The sequence below is a fragment of the Ammospiza nelsoni genome, chromosome 27, assembly GCF_027579445.1.
Source record: "Ammospiza nelsoni isolate bAmmNel1 chromosome 27, bAmmNel1.pri, whole genome shotgun sequence".
NCBI lineage: Eukaryota > Metazoa > Chordata > Aves > Passeriformes > Passerellidae > Ammospiza > Ammospiza nelsoni.
In genome coordinates this window covers 6,551,647-6,576,916 of record NC_080659.1, presented here as the reverse complement: position 1 = coordinate 6,576,916, position 25,270 = coordinate 6,551,647, and the positions used below count along the sequence as shown (strand labels likewise).

Here is a 25,270-nt window from a genome sequence, read left to right as displayed (position 1 = left end):
CAGGTTTTTCCAGCTCTGTAATCCCAGATTTTGGGTGGAAATGGAAGGATTTGAAGGGAAAATCCTGGAGCTGGGAATGACAGAACTTCCTAGGGTTTGGGAATGGACAAAATTGGGTGGAAAAATCCCAAAAAATTCAGGATTTGGCTCTGGGAATTCCAGGAATTCCAAGCCCTGGAGGTGTCCAGGGAGGGAATCCTGGGATTTGGGAGCTGCAGGACACAGAAAATCCCGGGATGAGGAGGAAGAGGTGGGAACTGGGCAAAAAACGCCAGAAATATGGTGGAGTTTGGGAATTCCAGGTGGGAAGGCACCAGGAAGAGGCAGGAGGGGAATTTTCTGGGAATTTTCCAGAAGATTTCCTGAATGGGATCAAGGGAAGGGGGAGACAGAGCTCCAGGAATTCCAGGGCAAAGCTGGGAATGAGGTGGAGGAGAGAGGGAAGGGGGACCCCAAATCCCTCCGCAGATCCCAAACCCGCCCAGCTCTGGCCAATCCCGACCCTTCCCCCCAGAATTTCCCACCCATTTTTCCCGGGATAAATCCCCACTCCCCAGGCTCCCATCGCCCTTTCCCAGGAGGAAGAAAATCGGGAATTCCAGCAGGAAGTGCCAACTCTTTAATGGAACAACATTCCCGAGCCTCGGGAACCCCGGGATCCGTCCTCCTCTCCTGGAATCCCCAGAATTCCTCCTGGAGATTCCTCAAATCCAGCTCCTCCCGGAGTTCTCCAGCTGGAAATCCCAAACCAAACCAAAATCCCGGGAATTCCGCTTGTCCTTCCCCTCCCCCCACCCCCCAACACTGCATTCCAGGAGTTCCAAAGTCGCTTCCATAAAAAAACCAACCAACCAAAACAAAACAAAACAAAACAAATTGGGAAAAATGGAGGCAGAGCCAAAGTTCTGGATTGAATTCCAGTCCCAAATTCCGAGAATTCCGACAGGAGCCGTGTCCTGCTCCTCCTGAGCTTCTGGAGGAGTTTTGGCCCTTCCCAGCCCAGAGTTCCGAGGGTGGATCCGGGATTTTCCGGGAAAAGGGGCGGCAGGAACCCTCCCAGAGTCAGAGCTGGGAATTGATCCTGGAAATCTCCTGGAGAAATCTTGTGGGTTTCCCAGCAAGAGGAGGGAGAAAGGCCCCGAATTCCGGGATTCCTGCGGGAATCAGCTCCTCATGGAAAAGCAGCTGGAATTTTGGGATCATCCAGTCCTTTCCCGAAGTTCCCCATGGATCCTGAGCCTCTGGATGGTCCCGGAAAGGCGGCTGGGAATTGTCTCAATCCCGAGGATTTGGGCAGCATGGGATGGGCTCTGCATTCCCAGAATTCCAGCCTGGATTCTTCCATCCTGGATTCCTGAATTCCATCCTGGATTCTTCCAGCCCAGATCCTGAATTCCACCTTGGATTCCTGAATTCCAGCCCAGATCCCAAATTACATCCTGGATTCCCGGATTTCCTGCCTGGATTCTGGAATTCCAGCCTGGATTCCCAGAATTCCAGCCTGGATTCTTCCAACCCAGATCGCAAATTCCAGCCCAGATCCCAGATTCCATCCTGGATTCCTGGAATTCCAGCCAGGATTCTCCCAGATCTGGGGCCGCTCCCAGTCCTGGGAATTCCGAGTGATCCCTCGGACAGGATCCAGCAATTCCCGGGAGAAAAATCGGGATTTAAGGATCGACGCTCCCGGCTTTTCCAGAAGGTGGGGGAAAAAATTCCGTGGATCCAGCCCCAAAAAAATCCCAGGGTTCCAAATTCCCAGGGATCGGCTCCAGCCATGATCGGAGCCTGGGAAGGGGTTGGGAATTTTCTGGAAAAATGGGAAAGGCCTCACAGTTGTGGTTGGGTTGGGAATATCCAAAGGATTCCTGGGAATTTCTCCAGGGGGACGTGAAGGGAAAAAAATTCCTGGAATTTTACAGGGAGGGGATGTGGGGAATCCTGGGAAAAGGGGATTTTTGGGAAGGGAGGAGATCCCAGAAAAAGTGGGGTTTTGGGAATGAGGAATTCTGGGGTGTCACAGGGAACAGATGCCAAGAATCCCAAAAGAAGTGGAATTTTGGGGGTAAAAATAAAAGGGGGGGAGTTGTCCTGGAATTTCACAAGGAGCAGATCTGAGGAATCCCAGGAAAAAGGGAATTTTGGGAAGGCAATAAATCCCAGGAAAAGGGGATTTTTGGAAATGAGCTCACCTGGGAGATCTCAGGAGCAAATCCCAGGAATCTCAGGAAAAGGGGGAATTTTGGGGAATTAGGAATTCTGGGATACCCCAGAAAAACCAGGAATTTTGGGAATTAGGGCCCCTAAGGACGAACAATTCTCCCTCTCCATAAAAACCCCATAAATACAAACCAAAAACCAGGCACGAGGCAAATCCCAAATAAATAGGGCGGATCCTGGGAATTCCCAGCGGGTCAGGGGAGGGGTGCGGGAGGTGAGGAGAAGCGGGAAGAGCCTTGGGAACTCCCGGCTCCGGGGTGTTTTAAGTGTCCTCGGTCATGTCCTGGCTGCCGGTCCGGGCGATTTTGCGCGGCGGGGCCGAGTTCTCGCCCTCGAGCTCGCCCTGCTCCTGCTCGCGCTTCTTGGCCGCATTCTGCAACAGCGCCGGGCGTCAGCGGGCAATGCCGGGGCAATGCCGGGGCAATGCCGGGGGTTCGGGGGGTTCCGGGGGGTTCTAAGGGATTTTAGGGGATTCCAGGGGTGTCCAGGGGGGTTCTGGGGAATTTTAGGGGGTTCCAGGGAATTCCAAGGCCAATTCCCAGGGAATTCCAGGGCAGACTCCCAGCATGGGGATCCCCAGTGTTCCCACATGCTGGGATTCCCAAATCCCCATATTCCCAAATCCCAACATTCCCACTCCCGAGTATTCCCATTCTCAACATTCCCACACCCCAACCATTCCCAATCCCAAATTCCCAAACCCAACCACTCCCAAATTCCCAACCACAACCTCCCTCAATCCCAATTCCCCCCCATTTCCAGGGCCAGAACCACCCCAGGATTTCCTGCCTGGAATTCCCACATTCATCATTCCTACAGGAATGATTCCTGCAATGAATCCATCCCAAATTCCCAGAAAAATTGGGAAATTTGGATCCCAAATGTCACCTTTTTGTCCCACTGCTGGTGGAGGTAGCGCAGGAGGATGTTTGTCTTCTCTGTCACGATAACTACAAATAATTCCAAGGAAAAACAGAGAAAAAAATGTCAGGTTTTAGGAGGATTTCAATGCGTAAGGAGGGAGGAAAAATTGGGAATTGTTGGAGGGGAAAAATGGGAATAAATAAAGGGGAAAATAGGAGTAATTAAAGGGGGAATTGGGAATTAAAAGTGGGAATACTGGGAATAAATAAAGGGAAAACTGGGAATTAAAAGGGGGAATACTGGGAATTAAAAGAGGGAATATTGGGAATTAAGAGGGGGAGCTGGGACTGTGGGATGTCCCTGGTGGAGCCGATAAAAATCGGGATTTTCCCAGCAGGACTCACTCTGTTCCGAGGGGAATTCTCTGGTGGGCAAATACACCGAGGGCCGGCGGTTCTGGAACGGGAACGAGAGAGAGACTCAGGGACGGGATGGGAATGGGGGGGATTTGGGAATTCCGGGATTGGGGAACACTGGGATGGGGAATTCCAGGATTTGGGAATTCAAGAATGGGAAATACCAGGACTGGGGAACTCTGGGATAGGGGAATTCTGGGATTGGAAAACTCTGGGATATGGGAATGCCGGGATTAAGGAATTCCAGGATCTGGGAATACTGGGCTGGGGAATTCCAGGATTTGGGAATTGCGTGACTGGGGAACTGCAGGATTAGGGAATTCCAGGATTAAGGAATGGGGCCCTGGAGCACTCACGGAAGCCTTGCAGACGGAATCCGCATGGAACCTGCTGAAGTTGCTCTTGTTGTACACCGGGAGCCCCTTCAGGAAATCTGCCTGGGGAGCCACAATTCCCAAAAATCCCTCAGGGAACGGGCAAGGACAGCCCAGGGAACCCCAGGGATTGGTGTCTGTCCAACCGACCCCAAACTCCAGGCCCTGAGGGGAAATTCCCGGGATTTGGGCAGCTCCAAACTTTCCTTCCCCAGATAAAATTCCCAGGGTGATCCCAAGGCTGTGACGCCTAAGCCCCCCCACAAAACAAATGGTTCAACCCAACTTTAGGGTGATCCCTAACCCCCCTGATAAAACAAATGGTTCTGCCCAACTTTAAGTTACCCCTCACCCAAAATAAATGGTTCGGCCCTCCCTTAGGGTGCCCCCCACCCATATTGGGGTGCTCCAACCTCACTCCCAGCCCAAATCCCACCCTAGGACTCCCAAATCCCCCAAACCCCGCCCTGGGGTTCCACTCACTCCAAACCCCGCCCTGGGGCTCCCCAAATCCCCCAAACCCCGCCCTGGCTCTCCCCTCACCCCCAAATCCCCCGCACCCCGCCCGGGGCTCCCCTCAACGCCACCCCTGAGGGCGGGAACCCCTCACACCCCCTCAGCCCCGCCACCTCCGCCCAGGCCGCGGCGGGCGCGGGCCCTACAGGCCGGAAGCGGCGGCGGCGCCGCCGCTGCGGTACCGGGAAGGCCGCGGGCGGCGCGGCGGGGCCCGGGAGCCGCGGCCGGGCCGCCGAGGTCGGCGCGGGGCCGCCATTGCGGCGGGGGGCTCACGTACCATCTTCGCCGCCACCAGCCGGGAGGAGCCGCCCCGGCCCGCCCACTGTCATGGCCGGCCGCCTCGCGCGCGCCGATTGGCCCGCGCCCCAGAACACTGCGTTTCCATTGGGCGCCGCGCCTGTCAATCGTCGACGGGAGGGTTGGGTCGAGGCAGGAAGTGCCCGCCCGGAAAAGCGGGGCGGATACAGTGCGGGAGGACCCGGATGGAGAGCGGCGCGGGGCGCGCCGGGAGCTGTAGTTTGAGCGGCGAGTCCGCTCTTCAATTAAGGGGCTGCTCATTAAGTGCCGGCTCATTAGCGGCGCTGGAAAAAGAGAATTCCTTCTCTATATCCTATCCCAGAGGTGATGCTGGAATCAGGAGCCCAGAGGATGGGGCAGAGGCGCTGCTAAGTGAAGAAAACCTGAATTCCACCCCTAATTCCACACCCCTAACTTTCCCAAATATCTGCCAGATTCCCCCTCCTCGTTAAACTCCCCACCCTAATTAACGCAGGAGACACGCTGGGATTTCAGCACATTCCGCATTCTCACGTTTATAAACAAACAAAATTTTAAAAACTTGGAATAAACACACGCAAAACGTGAGGATAATTTAATAACGGAAGGAACAGCCGCGCCCCAAACCCCTCAGAGGCACGGTGTGACAGGGCCAGCAGGGCTGGGCACCTCCTCTAGGGCCCGGCGGGGTCATCCCGAATTCCTGGAGAAGAATTCCCGGAGAATTCCGGGGTTCCCTCAGTGGCTCAGGGATTTCCTGCCCTTCAGCATCCGCCGCAGGATCACGGCGACCCCGCCGGGAGTGCTGATCCGTTTGATCCAGCCATGAGTCTTCTTCCGCTTCCAGTTGTTGGGCTGGTACTCGTTCCCCCGGGATTTTCCACGGATTTGTCGGAAATTCCATGCTGGGGCCGGGACGCGGCAGAGAACGGCGGCGTTGGAAGTCCCGGGAAGAGGCTCCGGAGCGTTTGGGAGCAGCGGGAAAGGAAAACCTCGCAGCAGGGAAAAGCTTGGGGGAAATTAAAGCAGAAAAAGGAGTGAGAAGAAGGAAATAAAGGATAAATTTAGAATTTTAAAGTTGAGATTTCCCCTCCCAGTACCTGCGGCCCCCTGCCCGCGCCCACACCGGGCCCAGCGCCGCCATTTTGCTCCGCCCGCCAATAACGCCGCTTCTCATTGGCTCCGTCCTCCCAGCCAATCACAGCCGGCGCTGCGCCGCAAGGGCTGATGGTGGTTGTAGTCGTCTCGGGGTCGTGAGAAGTTACCATGGCAACGGCGCCACTGCGGCCTTGTCGCCTCGGGGGCTGTCTGTTGTTCCCCAGGATGTCGCGATAGGGCCACGAAGCCACTCCCAGTGCCTGGAAGGGCTCCATGAGAGCTGGAGAGGGACCTGGGACAAGGGATGAAGGGACAGGAGCCAGGGAGTGGATTTGGGATGGGAAAAGGGAGATTGGGGGGGGGGGGGGGGATTTTAGGAAGGAATTCCCCGAGCAGCTGAGCTGCTCCAGCCCTGGAATGTCCAAGGAAAGGTGGAATCAGCCTGGGATGGTCCAAGATGGGACTGGGTGGGATTTCAGGTCCTTCCAAGCCAGATAATTTCAGGATTTTCCTTTTTGTGATCAATCCCAGCCCAAGAGCAGAAGCAGTTCCAGGATTTTTCCCTCCTCGTTTTTGTGGCCCAGTGGGAATGAGGGGATGTGGCTCAACCCTCCCCGAGCCCAAAATCTGGGAAAATAAACCCAAAACTTAGCCCTGGTTTGGTGTTTAGCCTCCTGGGGGTGGCACTGCCACACCCCTGGTGCTGCCACACCTTGGTGGCACTGATGGGTTTGGGACACTGCCATATTCATGGCACTACCACACATGTGACACGTTGGTGGCACTGCCATGTTTGTGGCACTGCCACCCTCATGGCACTGCCCATGGCACTGCCACACTCGCCCCCTTTGCCATCCCAAAAAGCACCACAGTGTCACCACCCCATCCCAAATGCCACCTCTGTCCCTGTCCCCTTCTGTCCCTGTGCCCATCCGTGTCCCTGTCCTGTCCCCTCTGTCCCCATCGCTGTCCCTGTCCATCAGCCGCAGTCCCTGTCGCTGTCCCCATCCCTGTCTCCGCTGTCGCTGTCCCTGTCCCCATCCCAGTCTCTGTCCTCATCCCTGTCCCCATCCCTGTCCCCTCTGTCGCTGTCCATCAGCCGCGGTCCCGCCCCTCCGGAGCTCTTCGGGCTTTGCCTTTTCCATGGCGACCGCTCCAAGGACGAGCCCGGAGCGCCCCCGGAGCGGGCACGGGCGGCACTCGGGGCCGTTTGGGCAATTTGGGGCGTTTTGGGGAATTTTCGGGGGGGGCTGAAGGAATTCACTCCCTCCCGCCCCCCCAAAAAACGCCGGAAAAAAAAAAAATCGGGATTTTTCACCGCCCTGCTCCGCCTCCCCACCGGGAATTCTGCGGAATTCCAGGATTTGCACCGGGAACTCGGCGCAATTCCAAGATTTGCACGGGGAATTTTGCCGAATTCCAGGATTTGCAGCGGGAATCCTGCGCAATTCCAGGATTTTTCCCTCCTCCCGCATCCCCGGAGCCCCTGGGCCATCGATGAGGTGAGCGGTGCTTTTTTCCCCCCGCGGGGCTGCGGGAATGTCCTGGCGCCCGAGGTGCTGCTGGTGGAGGGGGGGATGACCCAAAAATGCGGGAATTTTTCCCGTCGGGAAAACCAAAATTTGGGATGCGAGGGGGGTTGGGATGTTGTGGGGCAGAGAGGAGCTGGGAAAAACCCGGATTTGTGCAGGTGCGCCAGGGAGGGGGGGAAGGAGGAAATTATCCTGGAAAACCAACTCGGGGAAAAGCTTCCTTCATTCCTTCCCTCCTTCCTTCATTCCTTCATTCCTCCCTTCATTCCTTCCCTCCTTCCTTCATTCCTTCCTTCCTTCCTTCATTCCTTCCTTCCTTCATTCCTTCTTTCCTCCCCTCGTGATGCAACGGCGGGGATGGATTGCTGGGGGGGAGGGGGGTCCGATCCCGCTGGAATTTCGGCTGGAATTTTGGGAAAACCTGCCCGAGGTGGAGGGAGAGGCTGGGCTGGTTCCAGCGCCTGATCCCAAACCCTGATTCCAGACCCTGATCCCAAATCCTGATCCCAACCCCAGATCCCAAGCCCTGATCCCAAATCCTGATCCCAAAGGCTCCTGATTCCAAACCCTGATTCCAAATCCTGCTCCCGAGTCCCCCGTGCCATTCCTGTGTTCCCTGTGCCAGCCCCGGTGCCAGGATCCCAAGGCCAGATCCCGAGGCAGGATCCCTTTGGCACAATCCCAGTGGCACGATCCCTTTGGCAGGATCCCAAGGATGGATTTCTCTTGCTCCATGATCCCTCTGCCAGATCCTGCCATTCCCGCCTCATTTCCATTCCCAGTCTTACATAAGAGGCATTGAATTCCCAAAATCCTGAATTCCTGAAATCCCAAATTCCCAGATTCTCAATTTCTCAAAATCCTGGATTCCCAATTTCTCAAAATCCTGGATTCCCAAAATCCTGAATTCCTAGATTCCTGAATTCCCTGATTCCTGAATTCCCCGATTCCAGGATTCCCAAATTTCCAGATTCCCAAATTCCCATATTTCCATATTCCCATATTCCCAGATTCCTGATTTCCCAGATTCCAAATTTCCCAGATTCCCATGTCCCCGGATTCCCAGATTCCCACATTTCTGATTTCCCAGATTGCCAGATTCCCAAATTCCCACATTTCTGATTTCCCAGATTCCCGGGATCCCTCGGGCAGCCGGAGCGGGGCTGGAAAGGAGCCGGGTCGGGATAATCCCCCCCACCATCCCGTTTCCATGGCAACGGGCGCCATTCCCACCTTCCCGCATCCATCGGGATCCTGTTCCAGCCTTTCCCCCCGGATGCTCCGGGCACCGAGCGCGGGGGAGGTGGGAGACGGGAGACGGGGATCCGGGAATCTGGGATCAGGGATCCTGGGATCTGCAGATCTGGGATATGGGGATCCAGGAATTTGGGAATCTGGGAATCCAGGAATCCAGGAATCTGGGATCCGGGGATTCAGGAGTCTGGGAATCTGGGGAACTGGGATCCCACTGGAACAGGATCCTGATCCTGCAAGAATGGGAACTGGCATCCTGCAGGAATGAGGTCTGGGATCCCGATCCCACAGGAATGGGAATTGGGATTCTGATCCCACAGGAATGGGAACTGGGGTTGTGCAGGAATGGGATCAGGATCCCGCAGGAGTGGGATCTGGGATCAGGACCCCGCAGGATCAGCGCTTGTATCCCACCTTCTCCTCCCGCTGCCATCAATAATTCACCGTGTTAGTTTTCCCTCCACCATAATTAACCCATTCCCAACCTCCGTGCCCCCATTCCCCGAATATTCAGCTTTTCCCTGAATATTCCCAAAATCCCAAGATTTCAACTCCAGCAGCGAGCTTTGGGAACAGCCTGGATAGTCCCACACCCCACATTCCTTAGTTTATTTTGTGGAGAGATTTTAATTAAATTTTAATTCCCACCTCGGATGCTGCTTCCGACCACAGCCATGTTTATATTTAATGGGATAAATATTTCAATTTTATGGGATAAATATTTATCTTTGTGGGATAAATAATGAATTCCCAGGGCTGGAACTTCCCTGTGCTCCACATTTATTGGGAAAAGGGAATTTTCTGTTCCAAACAAGCTTTTTTTCCCCCAGCTTTTTTCTTTCAGCCTGAATAAATCCCTTTTCCAAGGGCTTGATGGGAACTTCAGGGCTTGGGGACAGGGATGTGACCCAGAAAAAAGCAGGATGGGGAATCGTCCATGTTTCCATGTTTTTCCCTGGTTTTCCACATTTTTCCATGCTTTCCCATGGTCTTCCTTGTTTTCCCAATTTTTTCCATGTTTTCCCCCATTTTCCCAGGCATCACCATGCTGACCAGCATCACCGACGGCTTCCTCTGCTGGAATTAGGACTGAATCCCATTTTTCCCCCATTTTTCCCCAATTTCCCCCATTTTCCCAGGCATCACCATGCTGACCAGCATCACCGACGGCTTCTTCTGCTGCCTGCTGGGCAAGACCCCCAACGCCGTGGGGCCCCTGGACAGCGTTGAGTCCAGTGACGGTTTCACTTTCCTGGAGGTGAAGCCCGGCCGGATCCTGCGCATCCACCACAGCGCTCCCGAGCGCCCGGGACCCCCGGAATTCCCGGGCTCGTCCCCCGAGCGCGGCGCCGTGCGCTGCCAGCGCCGCATCACGCTCTACCGCAACGGGCAGCTGCTGATCGAGAACCTGGGCGAGGCCTCGCGCCCCGAGAGCGCCCGCAGCCCGCGGCGGTGCCCGCCGTGCCCGGTGCCCGAGGCCAACGGCGAGCCGGGAGCACCGGAGCCCGCCGGGGCGGCCGCCAAGCGCCGCAAGCGCAAGCCCAAGAGGGTGGTGACGGTGGACTGCAAGAAGCGCATCACCAGCTGCAAGGGCACGCACGGGGACGTGGTGCTGTTCTTCATCCACGGCGTCGGAGGCTCCTTGGACATCTGGAAGGAGCAGCTGGAGTTCTTCTCCAAGCTGGGCTACGAGGTGGTGGCGCCGGACTTGGCGGGGCACGGCTGCAGCTCGGCGCCGCCCGTGGCCGCCGCCTACACCTTCTATGCGCTGGCCGAGGACATGAGGGCCGTGTTCAAGCGCTATGCCAAGAAAAGGAACATCCTCATCGGGCACTCCTACGGGTAAGGGGCTGGGAGCATCCCGGAAAATGGGAATGGACACAAACCCCAGGTTTTAGGGGTGTGGGGTTCCCATTTTGGGATTTTACTGGGATTTGGAATTGGGCTGTGTTCAAGCGCTACGCCAAGAAAAGGAACATCCTCATCGGGCACTCCTATGGGTAAAGGGGCTGGGATCATCCTGGAAAATGGGAATGGACACAAACCCTGTGTTTTAGGAGTTTGGGGTTCCCATTCTTTTATCCCATTTTTATCCTGTTTCACCCATTTTTATCTCATTTTTATCCTGTTTCTCCTGGGATTCAGAGCTCCTGAGTGCCCTTGGGGCAGGCACCATCTTGGTGTCCAGCTAATCCCAAGAGGGAAGTGCAAGGGCAGGGGCTATAATTAGGATAAACCAGGATTAGGGCTCCTGATTAGGTGCAGACTAACGAAGGAGACGGAGCCCTGCCACGCTGACACCCTGTCCCAATGTCCCCTCAGGGGGGCCTTCTGCACATTCCTGGCACACGAGTACCCCAAGCTGGTGCACAAAGTGGTCACAATCAATATAATTAGTATAATTAATAATTAAAATAGGGAAAGCCAACACTCTGTGGTTATTTTTAACCCTTTCAGGGTGTCCTTCTGCACGTTCCTGGCTCACGAGTACCCCGAGCTGGTGCACAAGGTGATCATGATCAACGGGGGCGGCCCCACAGCGCTGGAGCCCAGCCTGTGCTCCATCTTCAACCTGCCCCCGTGTGTGCTGCACTGCCTGTCCCCCTGCCTGGCCTGGAGCTTCCTCAAGTGAGTCACCGCTGCCACACACAGGGTCCTGTGCCACCCAGAGGGAGTCCTGTGCCACCCACGGGTCAGCCTGGCACTGCCACTGCCAAGGGAGGGGACACAGTGTGGCTTTTGGGGGTCTGGGGGCTTCCTGTGCTGCTCAGGGGGCATCCTGGCACTGCCAATCTGAGAGAGGGGACAGGAGGTGGATTTTGGGGGGGCTGGAATCTCCTGTCACCTCTCAGGGGACTCATGCCAGCAGTGCCACTCTGAGGAAGGGGAGAGAGTGGCTTTTGGGGAGCTGGAGGGCTGGGGCTCACCCTGGCACTGCTGAATTTTGGTCTGAGCCCCCTCCCCCTGTGCCAGGGCCGGCTTTGCCCGCCAAGGTGCCAAGGAGAAGCAGCTGCTGAAGGAGGGCAATGCCTTCAACGTCTCGTCCTTCGTGCTGAGGGCCACCATGAGCGGGCAGTACTGGCCCGAGGGCGACGAGCTGTACCACGCCGAGCTGGCCGTGCCCGTGCTGCTGGTGCACGGCATGCACGACAAGTTCGTGCCCATCGAGGAGGACCAGAGGATGGCAGAGGTACGGGGTGGCACCTCTGAGATGGGTTTGGGGACTCTACCCCCCAAAATGGGGGGGGGGGTGGTGCTGTGGAGCCTTGGGGAGGGAGGGGGCAGTCCTCTTGTGACCTGAGGGACATGGTCAGGGTGGGACAGGGATGGGCAGGGTCAGCTTGGCATGGGCAGGGACATGGGTGGGACATGGGCAGGGACACTTTGTCATGGGTGGGGACACCTCTCACCGTCCCAAGGTGCTCCAAGCCCTGCCAGGGGCACTCCCTGGGAGGGGACAGAGTGGCTTTGGAGGGCTGGGGCAGGGCTGGGGCTCTTCCTGGCCCTGCCACTTGCCAGGGAGGGGACAGAGTGGCTTTTGGGGGCTCGTGCCACCTCGGGAGGGGTCTCACCGTGCCGCTGGCCACCCACAGATCCTGCTGATCGCCTTCCTGAAGGTGATCGACGAAGGCAGCCATATGGTGATGCTGGAGTGCCCCGACACGGTGAACACGCTGCTGCACGAGTTCGTCCTCTGGGAGCCCGACACGCCCGCGGCCCGCGGCGACGGCGACACCAAATGAGGGCCAGCGACACGCGGGGACAGCGGGCTGGCTGCTCCCGCGGCAGCGGCGGAGCGCGGAGCGGGCTCGGCCCAGCCGCCAGCCCGGGTTGTGCCCAGGGCCGAGCGAGGAGGAGCCCCGGGCTGCGATGGCAGCGCCGGGAGAGGAGCGCGGCGAGTGCCCAGGGCCGGGGACAGCGGGGACACGGCACAGCCTGTCCCCAACCCCGACAGGACAGCGGGGACACGGCACAGCCTGTCCCCAACCCCGACAGGACAGCGGGGACACGGCTCGGCTGGTCCCCAGCCCCAGATAGGTCACAGTCGGTCCCCAAACCTCGGGGACACGGCACAGCTGGTCCCCGACTCCGGACACGCCACCCCCGGCACTGGAGCAGTTCCGTCCCGGTTTTTTTTTGTCGCCGTCGTTGTCATTCCCGCGCACAGCGACACGGGGAGGACGTGGAGAGTCCCGGGGACACCGGGAGGACACGGAAGGACCCGGGGACACCGGGAGGACGCGGAGGGTCCCCGCAGGGACTTTTGGGGCAGTTTTCAGGAGAATCCAGAGGCTCCCCCACGTCGGGATTTGCCTGGATTTTGGGGGTTCCTTGTGGGGTTCGACGGCTCCTGCTGGCATGAGGAGGAGGATGATGCGGATGAAGATTCCCGGAATGTCCCCAGTGGCACCAGGGCCACGTCCCCGCTGCCAGCAGCGCTTTTAGGGCAGAGCCCCTCCGGGCCAGCCCCGGGCCTTTCCCGCGGCTCCGTCCCCGGGATCCGCCCCTGGAGCAGCGGGGGACAGCGGGACGCCATTCCCGGAGATTCCCGGTGATGATTCCCGGGATTCCTGATAATTGCCGCCCGGTTCCCCGGGATCCCGGACCACCCGATCCTACCCGATCCCCGCAGATCCCGCCCCTCCTGTACAAACCCCCCCCATTCCCGGGAGCCGCCCGAGGATGTCCCCGGTGCCACCCGCAATGCCAGGAGCTGCCACCACTCACCACCCCCCCTCCAAAATCCCCGACATTTAAACCAAAGAAGGCGCCGACCCCACGGACACCTCGCCCCTGTCCCTTGTCCCCAGCCTGTCCCCTGCCCCACACGGGGCTGGCACCGCACCGAGCGGCTCAGGGGACCCCGCGATGTCCCCGCTGATGTCCCCAGGGTGTCCCCCCTGTGCTAGCCCCGCCCGCTGCTGTCTCATAATGAGAATTTTACCCCAAAACCGCCAGCAACGCCCCCCAGATGCCACGCACCGGCTGTGGGGTCACAGCTCTGTCCCCTCCCCCCGGGAGCCACATTCCTGTCGCGCTGCCACCCCCGCTGCCACCGCCGCGTCCGTGCCAGGACCCAGTAAAGCCGTGCTAAATGCCAGCCGTGCCAGGACCCCTGTAAATCTGTGCTGAATGCCAGCCCGTGCCATGGCACCCAGTAAAGCCGTGCTAAAGGCCAGCCGTGCCAGGCCACTCAGTAAAGCTGTGCTGAATGCCAGCCCGTGCCATGGCACCCAGTAAAGTTGTGCTGAATGCCAGCCCATGCCAGTGAAGCCGTGCTCCATGCCAGCCCTGCCGGGTCCATGCTGGGAGCGCTGGGGCAGGGACGGGATCCCAGAATTCCCGGGGAAGGATTTACTGGAAAAATCAGAATGTTCCCCAAAAATGTCACACCCTGGGGGTGCTCGGTGTCACCTTTGGGCACTTGGTGTCACCTTGGGGTGTTTGGTGTCACCCTGGGGCGCTGAGGGTGTCCACAGGCTGCTCATGGCGCAGTGCAGGACGAGGACACCGAGGACACCCTGGTGCCACTCGGGCCCAGCCAGCGGCCACAGGCCTGGGGGTGGGCACGGGGACAAGGGTGGCACCCACCGGCATTGGGGACAGCCCCGGGACCCACTGGCTGTGCTGGGAGAGTTGGGGGCTGTGGGATTGGGAATGAGGGATTGGGGATGGGAATTTGGGATTGGAAATGGGGAGTTTGGGGTTGGGGCTGGGGATTTGGGATTGAGAATGGGGAGTTTGGGGTTGGGGCTGGGGATTTGGGGTTGAGAATGGGGAGTTTGGGGTTGGGGCTGGGGATTTGGGGTTGGGGTGTGGGATTTAGGGTGACGCCAATCACGGCGGATGACGTCACACACAGGGGGCAGGGCCAAGACACTCAGCGCCCTCCAGTGGCCAGAACTGGCACTGCCCGGTGCCACCAGTGCCACCAGTGCCACTCAGTGTCCCCAGCCTGGCACTGCCCAGAGCCCCCAGTGCCACCGGGTGTCCCCAAACTGTGGACACTGCCCAGTGACACCCAGTGCCATCAACTGGACCTCGATCCCCATGACCTGGAGGTGACACAGGCCCAGGAGAGGGGACGCAGGGCCGGGAGAGGTGACACAAGAGGGGACACAGGCCCAGGAGAGGGGACACAGGGCCAGGAGAGACCCCAGCCCCACAAAGCCACCACGACACCACAAATCTGGTATGGGATCAAATCCTGGCTTTAATTCTGACCCAGATTTTCCACTTTTCTCCAAGGAAATATTTCCCCAAACAATTTGGGGAAATTCTCTCCCAGATTTGGCCTTCCAGGCCTGAAGTTTTGTGATTTCCTTGAACTTCATATTCCAACCAATATGGAATGAAGTGGGCGGGGGTCACATAATGAATATGCATGAGTCTGTTAAGTGATCCTATTAATATGTAAATTTTGGGAATAAAATCCCCAAATCTGGGGAGAGGAGCTCTGAGAATTTCGCATATTTGGGAGGTTCAATAACCATTCCACTTTCTTTATTTAGTTTAATTTTTCTTTAATTCTTTAAAGAAAAAATTTCTTAAAGTTTAGTTTTTCTTTAATTCTTTAATTTTTTTCTTTCTGTGCCTCAGTTGCCCCCAAACCAAGTGGGACCCTTGGGCACCCCAAAGCGGGCATGAAGCCCTGGTACCTTACTCAAAATATCCCAAAAATATCCCCAAAACATCCCAAAAATATCCCAAAAAAACCTGCTCCACTTTTACGACTTCATGTGACAGAATTAAAAAAAAAAAAAAAAAAAGCCAAAAAAGAAAGAAAAATAAAAAGAGAAAAACACCAAATATTTACCAAAATTTCCAGACCTGTTTTTTTTTTTTTTTTTTTTTTTTTTAAGGGCTTTTTTTTTTTTCCCCTTTTTTTTATTATTTTGAGGCGGATTTTCGCCATCTGGAGAATGAAAAGGCTCTGGCAGGGCTGGTGAAGTGTCAGCGAAAAGGATTTAAAAATGTTGTTTTTATTATTATTTATGGGCTGGAACCCCAGAGAGGGAAAAGGAGCCAAAAAAATGTTCAAAAATAGATGGAAAAAGCCAAAAAAAAAAAAAATCGGGATGTTTTTTCCAGAGGTGGCTGAAAAATAAAATAAAATAAAATACCTTGGAAAAACACAAATAAATTGGGGGGTTTTAGAGGTCGGGGCTTTTGAGATTGGGAATTTTTGGGATCAGGGATTTTTGGGGTCTGGGATTTTTGGGGATTGTGGTTTCTGGGGATTGGGATTTTAGGATCGGGGATTTTTGGGATTTCTGGGACTGGGGATTTTTGGGATGGAGGTTTTTGGGATCAGGGCATTTTTGGGATCAGGGATTTTGATGATCGGGGGTTTTTGGGATTGGGGGATTTTTGGGATCGGGGGATTTTTGGGATTTCTGGGATTGGGGATTTTGGGATCAGGGCTTTTGGGGATCAGGGATTTTCCCAGCTCCCAGCAGAGGGAACGGCGGGAGCCCAGCAGAGTCTCTTGGCTAGGCGGGCTGGAATTCCACAGCTGGAATTCCACAGCTGGATCAGCTGGAATGCTCTGGTTTGGGATTCCCGGGGATTCCAGTGTGGGGTCCCCAAGGATGCTCAGGTCCGGGATTCCCAGGGATTCCCTGATTTGGGGTTCCCTGGAATGCTCCAGTTCGGAATTCCCAGGGATTTCTGGATTTGGGGTCCCCAGGAATGCTCCAGTTCAGGATTTTTGATTTGGGGTCCCTGGGAATGCTCTGGATACCTCGAGATGAGCTGGTTTGGGGTGCCCAGGGATTCCCAGGTTTGGAGTCCCCAGAGATGCTCCAGTTTGGGGTCCCCAGAGATGCTTGGGTCCAGGATTCTCTGATTTGGGGTTTCTGAAATGTTCCAATTCGGGATTCCCAGATTTGGGGTCCCCTGGGATGCTCAGTTTGGGATCCTCTGCTTTGGGGTCCCCGGGGATGCCCCATTTGGGGACAGGGCCTGGAAAGGGGATCCCAAATCCTTCCCTTCCCCTTTTCACCCCCTGTTCCCTCTCGTCCTGTTTTATTTTGGGGTGGATTTTTCTCTATTTAGGGCCTTTACAGCTGCTTCCTTTTAATCCTTTTCATTCAGAGCCTGTCATTACATTTTCCATTCTTTCAAAGAAATAAAAAAACCAAAACAAAAGCGGCTTCCCAGGGGCCTTTCCAGCTCCTTATTCCCGGAGGTTAGGGGCAGAATATCCCAAAATATCCCCCAAAAATCCCAAAAAATAAAAAATAAAATCCCAAATCCTTCCACTCCCGCTTCCCTGTGGAGTTTTTAGGTGTTTTTGGGATGCGTAGGAGGGGGGAATATCCCAAAAAAAGCCTCTCCAAGATCCTGACGTGCTGGCACATCCTTTCCCCGTCTCTTTTTGGGATCTGGCCATCCCAAATTGCTGGGGCGGGCCAGGAGCTGCCGGCTCTGGGCTCCCGTTCCTGCTTGGAATGGGGCCGGGAATGGGGAAAAGAAGCTTTTTCTGAGTTTTTCTCATCCCATTTTTCCTGTCTCCCGGGATATTCCCAGCCCTGCTCCTGCCTCCCAGACCCTCCAGGGTTAAATCCACCTCTGGGGCACCCCAGTATCCAAAATCCATTCCCCAGAATCCGAGGGGCCTTTCAGGGCATCATCCTCGCTCCATCCCCATCCCACATTCCATGAAAAAGTGGGAAAATTGAGGGATTTCAACCCAAAACCTGCAAAAATCCCCCTGGGATCCCCCATCCCACAGATCGGGGTCCCCAGGGTGTCCCTGGGATTGAGGTCACCCCTTCTGTCCCTCGTTTTTTTATTTTTGCCCTTCCCTCCCCACTTTTTTCCTGGAACCCGGTGGGGACAATTCCTGGAACCCGGGGAAATCAGGATCCAGGGAAAAACAGGAAAATCCGGGATAAGACGAACCCAGTATAGGGAAAATCCAGGATAAGGAGAACCCAGGACAAGGAAAATCCAGGATAGGGAAAATCCAGGATAAGGAGAACCCAGGACAGGGAAAATCCAGGATGGGGGAAATCCAGGATAAAGAGAACCCAGGACAAGGAAAATCCAAGATAAGGATAACCCAAGATAGGGAAAACCCAGGACAGGGAAAATCCAGGATGGGGGAAACCCAGGATAAAGAGAACCCAAGATAAGGAGAACCCAGGACAAGGAAAATCCAGGATGGGGGAAACCCAGGACAAGGAGAACCCAGGGAAAAACAACCCCGAGGACAGGGAGAGCCCAGTTCGGGGAGCAGCCAGGTTTTGGGAAGGCGGGGTTGGGCCGGCACCTCGCCGTGGAATCTCAGCATTCCAGGTGCCTCCTCCCTCCGGCGCCCCCCCGCCGCGCCGGCATCCGCCCGCGCTGGGATCGCGGCCCGGCGGGACCGGGCCGGGACAGCGGGGCCGGGCTTTGGCCGCCGCTCGGGCCAAGGAGCCCCCCCGGGGCCCCCGCGCCCCCCTTTGATGCCGCTTCCAGCGAGAAGGGTGGAAAAGAGGGTGGAAAAATGCCGCGCCGGGGCCAGGGCGGCTTGGAGAAGGGAAATGTTGTCCCGGGTTTGGCCCCATAAACGCCGCCTGTTCCATTACAGCATCCGCGCCTGGGCCGGCGGGAGGCGGCGAGGGGGGGACACCCAAAAATAACCGCGCTGGGGACACCCAGGTGGCAGCGGGACAGAGCCATCCCCGCCACACCCTGCGGGGGTCACGGCGGGGGTGCCCGCGCGGTGCCTTGGCACGTCCCGGTGCCAGCGGGGGCTCCGGTGGGTGCCCCCGCCCCGGCTGCCACGTCCCGCTGGCACCGAGCGCCCCCCGCCGCCGCCAGCCCGGCCGAGCCCGGCCCAAGGCAAACAGGAGCGGCCGGGACGGTGCTACCGAACGGGGGCAGGGGCTGGGGACAACGGGGACATGCGAGGGACACGCGGGGGACACGTGGGGGACACGCGGGGCCGGTCCCCGTCCCGGAGAAGCCCAGCAGCCAGACGGGTGTACAAGAATTGTATATTTTGTAATAAATAATGTACAAACCCGCCCGAATCCGGGCCGGCGCGGTGCCCGAGGTGCCGCGGGGGTGGCACGGCAGGGAGGGAGTCTTATCCGCGTTATCCTTGGGGTTTCCTCCCCAAAATATCCCCGTTTTCGGGAATGAAAGCAGTGCCCCCAGCTCCCGGCGCGGACACACCGGGGCTGCGCCGGTGGCACCGGGCAAAGCACCGGGCGGGGACCCCCTTGCCATGCCCGCCCCTGCCCCGGTTTGCCCCCAGCCCCTCTTTTATTCCTTTTATTTCCATCCCGTCCGGGGGGCCGCCAGCGCGGGGCTGAGCACCAAGAGGAGGCAGCGACAGCACCGGGGGGTGGCGGGACCCCCTCCCCACGTCCCCGCCGTCCCCTGTCCCCCGTCCCCCCAGTCCTCCGGGCGTTATAAATGAGCGCGGCCAAAAGCGGCGGGGAAAGGGGGCGACAAAGCAGAGCCGGGGAGGGGACACGGAGGGGCCTCAGGGCTGTCCCCGCGGCCGGCCCGGTCTCCGCTGGCTGCTGGGGGTCCGGCGGGTGCCCGCGGGCCCGGACGGGGCTCCGGAGGCGAAGTCCATCACCTCGGGGGGAGCGCGGCGCAGCTCGGAGCTCCCCATCTCCCTGCGGATGTCGGCCAGCGCCTCGGCCGGGGAGCTCAGCAGCCGCTGGAAGAGGCTCTCCCTGCCCGCCGGCCGCTCCTGGCACTCGAAGGTGACGGCCGTGCCCTGGCCCGCCCGCATCTCCCTGGAGAAGCCGTCCGAGGTGCCCGCGAAGCAGCGGCCGATGGCGATCTCCTTGGCCAGCCGCGGGTTCTGGTCCGTGACGGTGTAGATGCCGTAGTTGTGGCCCAGCGGGTCCAGCGGGGCCAGCATGGAGAAGGCCCCGGTGTGGTTGTTGTCGGCCAGCGGCGGGTGGCGGCTCAGGTAGTCCCGCAGGAGCCCGTTGATGGCCGTGCGGCGGCAGCTGCCCTGCGGCACGATGGACACCAGGGTCCTGTCGGCCAGGCTCTGGTCGAAGAGCATCCCGCCGCACTTGAACTCCACGCAGGCGCCCGAGGTGTCGTCCAGCAGCGGGTCCCGCACGCTCCGGCTGTCCCGCAGCCCGTAGAGCTGGCCCCGCGTGCGGGGGTGGCTGCCCCCGACGTTCCTGGACCTCACCATGTACTCCTGCGGCCCCTGCAGCTGCACCTTGATGTAGCACGCCCGGAACTCCTGCGGGTTGGGCCACCACGCCAGGTAGTCGCCGGTCCAGGAGGTGACGTCGCTCTCCTTGAAGGGCACCACGTTGTACTCGTACTTGTCCACCTCCACGCGGTAGAAGCGCAGGTGGTTGGCGCTGACCGGCGCCTCCTCGCACTCCCGCAGGCTCCGGTAGGAGTACACGGGGCCGTTGTTCTCGTCCACGTTGTTGGGGTCGGGTTTGGCCACGTTGATCTGGAACGCCGTCTTCTTGAGCGCCGGGTCCTCGTGGTCCGAGCGGCGGTAGCCCAGCTTGTTCAGGTAGGGCTGCGCCACCCCCACGGCATTGGGGTTCAGCTTGGGGCTGGAGGCCACGGCTTCCAGCTCCTCCCCGCCCAGCGTGGCCGTCACCAGGGCCGTGTAGGCGTCGGGGCGCCGGGCGTCGCAGAAGGCGGGCAGGCAGGCGCCGTTGGGGCCGGTGACGGCGCTGTCGAAGCGGCCCCAGGCCCGCGGGTTGCTGGGGAAGCCGGGCTGCGGCTCCAGGTTGATGAGGCTCACCACCACCCCTTCCAGCTGCTCGTAGGGGTTGAACTTCTCGTTGCTGTAGGCCCTGACCTTGACGAAGCAGCGGCGATCCTCGGGCACATCCAGGTTGAAGAGGCGCCGCTCACGGATCTCCAGGTTGCCCACCAGGAATGTCCTCTCCTCCCTCCTCCTCCTCCGCCCGCCCCCGGCCGGCCGCAGCTCCGCCTCCTCCTCCCACAGGCCGCTCTCGGGGTTCAAGGACCACAGCTTCATCTTCTGCAGGTGCTCGGCCATCCACACCTGCCCCGCGTCCATCCTCACCTGCACGGGCCCAGCCTGCAGCGCCGTGCCGCTCTCGCCCTCGCGGAAATCCACTGCAAACATGCCATAGGTGCGCAGGGGCACGATCTCGCCCTCGGCGTTGGCGAAGCTCAGGTCGCTGGAGGCGGCGCTGGCCGTGCCCACGTCCCTGGGGTCCACGAAGGTGACGCTGGCCTTGACGGTGCCGTTGAAAACCTCCCCGGACGGGCGCAGGAAGGCTCCGGCCGGCAGCACCAGCTCCCCGACGGGCTCCCGGCCGCCGGCCTCGCCCAGGGGGATGGCGTTGTTCCGCCCTCCGTCCAGCTCCACCGGCTCCTTCTTGCGCAGCATCTTCACCTCCTGGTACACGGCTCCTCCCCGCGGGTCGAAGGGCAGCACCTTGACGGCGTCCACCAAGCGCTGCTGGCCGTCCACGAAGCGAGCGACGAGGCGCTGCGTGTCGGGCGGCACCTCGATGGTGAAGGAGCCCTGGTAGCTGGTGAAGCCCACCTTCCTGCCTCCCAGGAAGATGTGGCCGAAGCGCAGCGGCTCCCCGGTGTCGGCCGCCGTCACCCGGCCCTGCACCAGCACCCGGGGCTGCGCGCACGGCCCGCAGCCGCACTCGGCCACCACTTTGAGGGGCAGCACGGAGCCGGCGCACGGCACCTGCCGCAGCTCCATCCTGCGCACGCCGCAGCACAGCCCCGACTCTCCCCCGCAGCCCGAGGGCTCGGCGGGGCCGCCCGGGCACGGCGAGGCCGGGCAGCGCCCCACGTTGTAGTAGCGGGAGCCGCTGGCATCCTGCGGGCACTCGCTGGGCAGCTCCACCAGGCTGGGCTCCGGCTCCGCCCTGCAGCTCTGCTGGCCCGGGGCTGGGGGCACGGAGGGGACGGGGATTAGAGGGGTCAGCGGGGGTCTCGCCACCCCGGAGGGGCCCCCCGTGCTTGCTCACCCAGCACGGTGAGCTGCGCGGGCGCCGAGCGGATGGCGCCCGCCTCGGAGCTGGCTTTGCAGTGGTAGGTGCCAGCCTGCTCCGGTGCCAGCCCCCGCAGCACCAGGCGGCCGCTGCTGCGCTCCGCTGTCCCCTCCAGCAGCGTCCCGTTGTGGTACCTGCGGGGACAGGTGACAGGCGACAGGCTCAGCGGTGACACTGCCACCCCCGCCCGTGCCCGCTGTGCCTGCCGTGCCAGCTCACCAGTAATATTTCTGGGGCGCGGGGGTGCCCGAGGCTTTGCAGCAGAAGGTCACGTCCTGCCCGGCCTCCCGCACCCTGGCCGCGGGCTGCAGAACCATGTGGGGTTTCTCTGCAAAGGACGAGAGGGGCAGCGAGCCCATGGGCACCCCCGGCTCGCCCCCAGGGGTGCCCCAAAATCCCCCCCACCTTCTCACCGAGCCGGTGCAGCCTCAGGTGCGCCTCGGCCACGCCCGAGCCGTTGGTGACGGTGATGGGTGCCAGCCCCGGGGCGAAGCCATCCCGGTGGGCGCTGATGTTGGCGGCTGGGCCCGGGCACAGCCCCGAGGCCGAGAAGCGCCCGCGGGCATCGCTGCGGGCCAGCAGCACGGGCGGGCGGCCCTCCAGGTACACGCGGGTACCCGGCAGTGCCACCCCGGCCGCTGTCGCCACCGTGCCCCGCAGCGTGTGCCCGGGGCAGCCCGCGGGGGGCTCCGAGCCCGTGGGCAGCGGGGGCACCGCCGAGGGGGCACCGGTGGCGTTACCTGGGCACGGGGGCGGGCGGCATTTCTGCACCTCGGTGGCACGGCCGGGACACGGCGGGTTCTTGGCCGTGCGGCAGCTCCGGCGCCGGACGCGCGTCCCCGAGCGGCCGCAGCTGCGGGAACACGGACCCCAAGCGCCCCATTCCGTCCAGGTGGGCTCTGAGGGGACATTCCCGGTGGGAACGGTCACCGTGACCCGTGCGGTCACCCCCGGGTCACACCCGCGGCAGAGCAGCCTGAGGTGGGTGGCACCAGGTGGCACCGGGTGGAATTTCACAGCTGCTCCTGCTGCAGGGGCTGAGGGGGATTCGGGTCCTTGGAGGGACCCCTGTCCTTGTCACACCCCGGTGCCACCTCCAGCACTCTGTGGCCGCCCCGTGTCCTCTCCCCACAGCACCCGAGGACAGGGAGGGCTCGGGTGGCAGTGCCACGCTGTGTCCCCTCCCGGCAGCCCCCGGGGACAGGCGGTGGCACCGCCAGGTCCGTACCTGGGCAGGGCCCGGCGCTGCAGGGCCGCCGCTCGGTGGCTTTGCCGCGGCACCGGAGCTCCCGGAGCGGGGCCGGGCTGCGGGCGCTGCCGCAGCGCCGGGAGCGGCTCTGCGTGCCCCGGGTGCCGCAGGCGCTGCGCGAGCAGGGGCTCCACGGGGACCAGTGCGACCAGTACACGTGATCTGCGGGATACTGGGCGTGACTGGGGCCCACGGGCTGGGGACGGCGGCCAAGGGGTTAAAGGGGGAAGGAACGCCCCCGCCCCACAGCCCAGGTGGGACGCAGGTGAGATATGGGTGGGACACAGGGGAGACAAACATGAAATAGAGGTGGGATAGAGGTGAGGTGAAGGTGAGACACAGGTGGGATGCAGGCGACATAAAGGTGAGATACAAGTGGGACACTGGTGTGACACAGGTGGGATACAGGTGAGATAAAGGTGAGATACAGGTGTGCCCCAGATGTGACAGAGGTGGAATACAGGTGTGACAGGTGTGACAGAGGCGACACACAACTGTGTCAGCTACCCCCCAGGTGCCCCCCAGGTACCCCCAGCTCACCCAGCGGGCACAGGAAGCGCACGTGGTAGTTGGCACAGGCGGTGCCCGCCGGCTGCTCGCGGTGCAGGCAGCGGAAGCCGCGCTCGGGACTGGCATGGACCACCTGTCCCAGGGCCTCGGGCAGGTGCCACTCGGTGCTGCGCGCCTGGATGGCCACGGGCCGGGCACACACGCGGTCCCCGTAGTAGAACCTGATGGCCGCCAGGCTCTCGTGGTCACCGTCACCGCCCGGGTGGTCGATGTTGAACCACGAGGTCCAGGCGGCGCCTTTGCCTGAGGGGGACGCGGGGACAGCTTGGGGACGGGCTGGGGACAATTGGGGACAGCTTGGGATGGTTTGGGACAGCTTGGGGATCATTGGGGATGGGTTGGGAACAGCTTGGGGACACAGAGGGTGTGGGGATGGAGGTCACCACTGAGGGGCTGCTGGGGTGGGGATGGCCAATGGGGCAGAGGGAGGGACACGGGGTGGGGACATGGAGAGGGGACAGGTGACCCCAGGGGACACAGCCCACCCTGTGGGGACACAGACAGGGGACACAGGTGACCCCAGGGGACACAGCAGGGTGGTCACCACCAAGGGTCACGTGGGGGGTGGCATGAGGTCCCCAGACCCATGGGAATGTCAGGGATGGGCAGTGCCCCTGGGGACACTGAGGGGACACGGTGGCCCTCGGGGTGGCCTCACCTGCCGTGCCCAGGTCCAGCTCCTCCAGGTCAAGTGTGGCTTTCCAGGGCTTCCCACCCGTGCCAGCCTTGCCCGGCTCCGACTCGTTCTCCAGCGGCTCTGGGGACACAGGGGTGGCACTGCCACATTCCCGGGGTGCCAGGCCCACCCTGTCCCATCCCTGTCCCTGTTCCCATTCCATTCCCTGTCCCATCCCTGTCCCCGTCCCCGTCCCTGTCCCTCTAGTGCCAGGATCCCGGGAAGGACACAGTTCCCTTATCTCCATCCACCCCTCCCCTTTGGCAGATGCAGCACTCCCTTCCCACCCCTCACCCCCTGCCACCACCCTGTGTCACTGTCCCGTGCCACCACCCTGTGCCACCAGCCCATCCCCACCCCTTCCCCCCTTCATTCCCACTGGGAACCCCAAAACCCCGGTGGCACAAAAACCCCAAACCCCAAACCCAACTCCCAAACTCCAAACCCCAGACCCGAAACTGCTGACCCCAAATCTCCAAACCCCAAACCCCCAACCCCAGCTGCCAAACCCAAACCTCAATACCCAGACCCCAGACCCCCAACCCCAACTCCCAAATCTCAACTCCCAAACCCCAAACCCCAGACCCGAAACTGCTGACCCCAAATCTCCAAACTCCAAACCCCCAACCCCAGCTGCCAAACCCAAACCTCAACACCCAGACCCCAGACCCCAGACCCCAACCCCAACTCCCAGCTCCCAAACCCTAAACCCAAAACTGCTGACCCCAAATCCTGAAACCCCAAACCCAAACACCCCTTACCTGCCACCCTGGCAGCATACGAGGCTCCCAGCATCGCCAGCACCACCAGCAGCTGTGCCAACCGTGCCATCGGTGCCACCCGTGCCAGCTGTGCCACCCGTGCCATTTGTGCCAGCCGTGCCAGCTATGCTGGCTGTGCCAGCTGTGCCAGCCGTTCCAACCGTGCCAGCTGTGCCAGCGGTGCCAGCTGTGCCAGCGGTGCCACCCGTGCCAGCCCTGCCAGCCGTGCCAGGGCCGCTCCGGGCGCGAGTGAAGCCGCGGCGGGGCCGGCCCCGCTTTTATCGGGAGCGGAGCCCGCCCGGGGCAGCGCCGCCGCCGCCGCCGCCGCCGCTCGGGTCCAGCTGCGAAAATTGGCTGAGGGATGAGCCGGGAATGCGGCGGGAGGGAGGGGAGAGGAAACAAAAATACTCGGGAATAAAAAATAAAAACTGCGGGAAAAATAAAACACGGGAAAAAATAAATATACGGGGGAAATAAAATATGGGAA

At 60.1% G+C, this 25,270-nt stretch overlaps 4 protein-coding genes across 4 annotated transcripts; 1 reads left to right on the top strand and 3 right to left on the bottom strand.

Moving 5' to 3' along the window:
- Positions 1-596: 596 nt before the first annotated feature.
- Positions 597-4,724, bottom strand: DDA1 (DET1 and DDB1 associated 1). The gene is made up of 5 exons (XM_059489780.1): positions 4,668-4,724; positions 3,857-3,937; positions 3,489-3,540; positions 3,109-3,170; positions 597-2,593 (listed from the first exon to the last, which is right to left on the bottom strand). The coding sequence occupies exons 1-5, from the start codon at positions 4,668-4,670 to the stop codon at positions 2,483-2,485; spliced, it is 309 nt and encodes a 102-aa protein (XP_059345763.1). The 5' UTR covers positions 4,671-4,724; the 3' UTR covers positions 597-2,482.
- Positions 4,725-5,228: 504 nt separating this feature from the next.
- On the bottom strand, positions 5,229-5,848 carry MRPL34 (mitochondrial ribosomal protein L34). The gene is made up of 2 exons (XM_059489752.1): positions 5,767-5,848; positions 5,229-5,675 (listed from the first exon to the last, which is right to left on the bottom strand). The coding sequence occupies exons 1-2, from the start codon at positions 5,841-5,843 to the stop codon at positions 5,405-5,407; spliced, it is 348 nt and encodes a 115-aa protein (XP_059345735.1). The 5' UTR covers positions 5,844-5,848; the 3' UTR covers positions 5,229-5,404.
- Positions 5,849-7,036: 1,188 nt separating this feature from the next.
- Positions 7,037-12,459, top strand: ABHD8 (abhydrolase domain containing 8). The gene is made up of 5 exons (XM_059489859.1): positions 7,037-7,266; positions 9,690-10,392; positions 11,008-11,178; positions 11,524-11,740; positions 12,144-12,459. The coding sequence occupies exons 2-5, from the start codon at positions 9,698-9,700 to the stop codon at positions 12,291-12,293; spliced, it is 1,233 nt and encodes a 410-aa protein (XP_059345842.1). The 5' UTR covers positions 7,037-7,266; positions 9,690-9,697; the 3' UTR covers positions 12,294-12,459.
- Positions 12,460-19,030: 6,571 nt separating this feature from the next.
- Positions 19,031-24,889, bottom strand: CILP2 (cartilage intermediate layer protein 2). Its single transcript, XM_059489913.1, has 8 exons — positions 24,784-24,889; positions 24,005-24,103; positions 23,317-23,589; positions 22,756-22,938; positions 21,941-22,426; positions 21,747-21,855; positions 21,504-21,661; positions 19,031-21,423 (listed from the first exon to the last, which is right to left on the bottom strand). Exons 1-8 carry the CDS (start codon positions 24,887-24,889, stop codon positions 19,031-19,033), a joined length of 3,807 nt encoding a protein of 1,268 aa, XP_059345896.1.
- Between the last annotated feature and the right edge of the window lie 381 nt (positions 24,890-25,270).

Excerpts from the sequence above, each read along its gene's own strand:
- ABHD8 (XM_059489859.1), top strand. The coding sequence starts at position 9,698 with ATGCTGACCAGCATCACCGACGGCTTCTTCTGCTGCCTGCTGGGCAAG. Across the intron at positions 10,393-11,007 it reads CTCATCGGGCACTCCTACGG|GGTGTCCTTCTGCACGTTCC; the intron begins GTAAGGGGCTGG and ends TAACCCTTTCAG. Across the intron at positions 11,741-12,143 it reads AGGACCAGAGGATGGCAGAG|ATCCTGCTGATCGCCTTCCT; the intron begins GTACGGGGTGGC and ends GGCCACCCACAG.
- MRPL34 (XM_059489752.1), bottom strand. The coding sequence starts at position 5,843 with ATGAGAAGCGGCGTTATTGGCGGGCGGAGCAAAATGGCGGCGCTGGGC. Across the intron at positions 5,676-5,766 it reads GCGCGGGCAGGGGGCCGCAG|CTTTTCCCTGCTGCGAGGTT; the intron begins GTACTGGGAGGG and ends ATTTCCCCCAAG.
- DDA1 (XM_059489780.1), bottom strand. Across the intron at positions 3,541-3,856 it reads ATTCCGTCTGCAAGGCTTCC|AACCGCCGGCCCTCGGTGTA; the intron begins GTGAGTGCTCCA and ends TTCCCGTTCCAG. Across the intron at positions 3,171-3,488 it reads AGAATTCCCCTCGGAACAGA|TTATCGTGACAGAGAAGACA; the intron begins GTGAGTCCTGCT and ends AATTATTTGTAG.
- CILP2 (XM_059489913.1), bottom strand. The coding sequence starts at position 24,889 with ATGGCACGGGTGGCACAGCTGGCACGGGTGGCACCGATGGCACGGTTG. Across the intron at positions 22,427-22,755 it reads CAGCGCCGGGCCCTGCCCAG|AGCCCACCTGGACGGAATGG; the intron begins GTACGGACCTGG and ends ATGTCCCCTCAG. Across the intron at positions 21,856-21,940 it reads CCTGAGGCTGCACCGGCTCG|AGAAACCCCACATGGTTCTG; the intron begins GTGAGAAGGTGG and ends CGTCCTTTGCAG.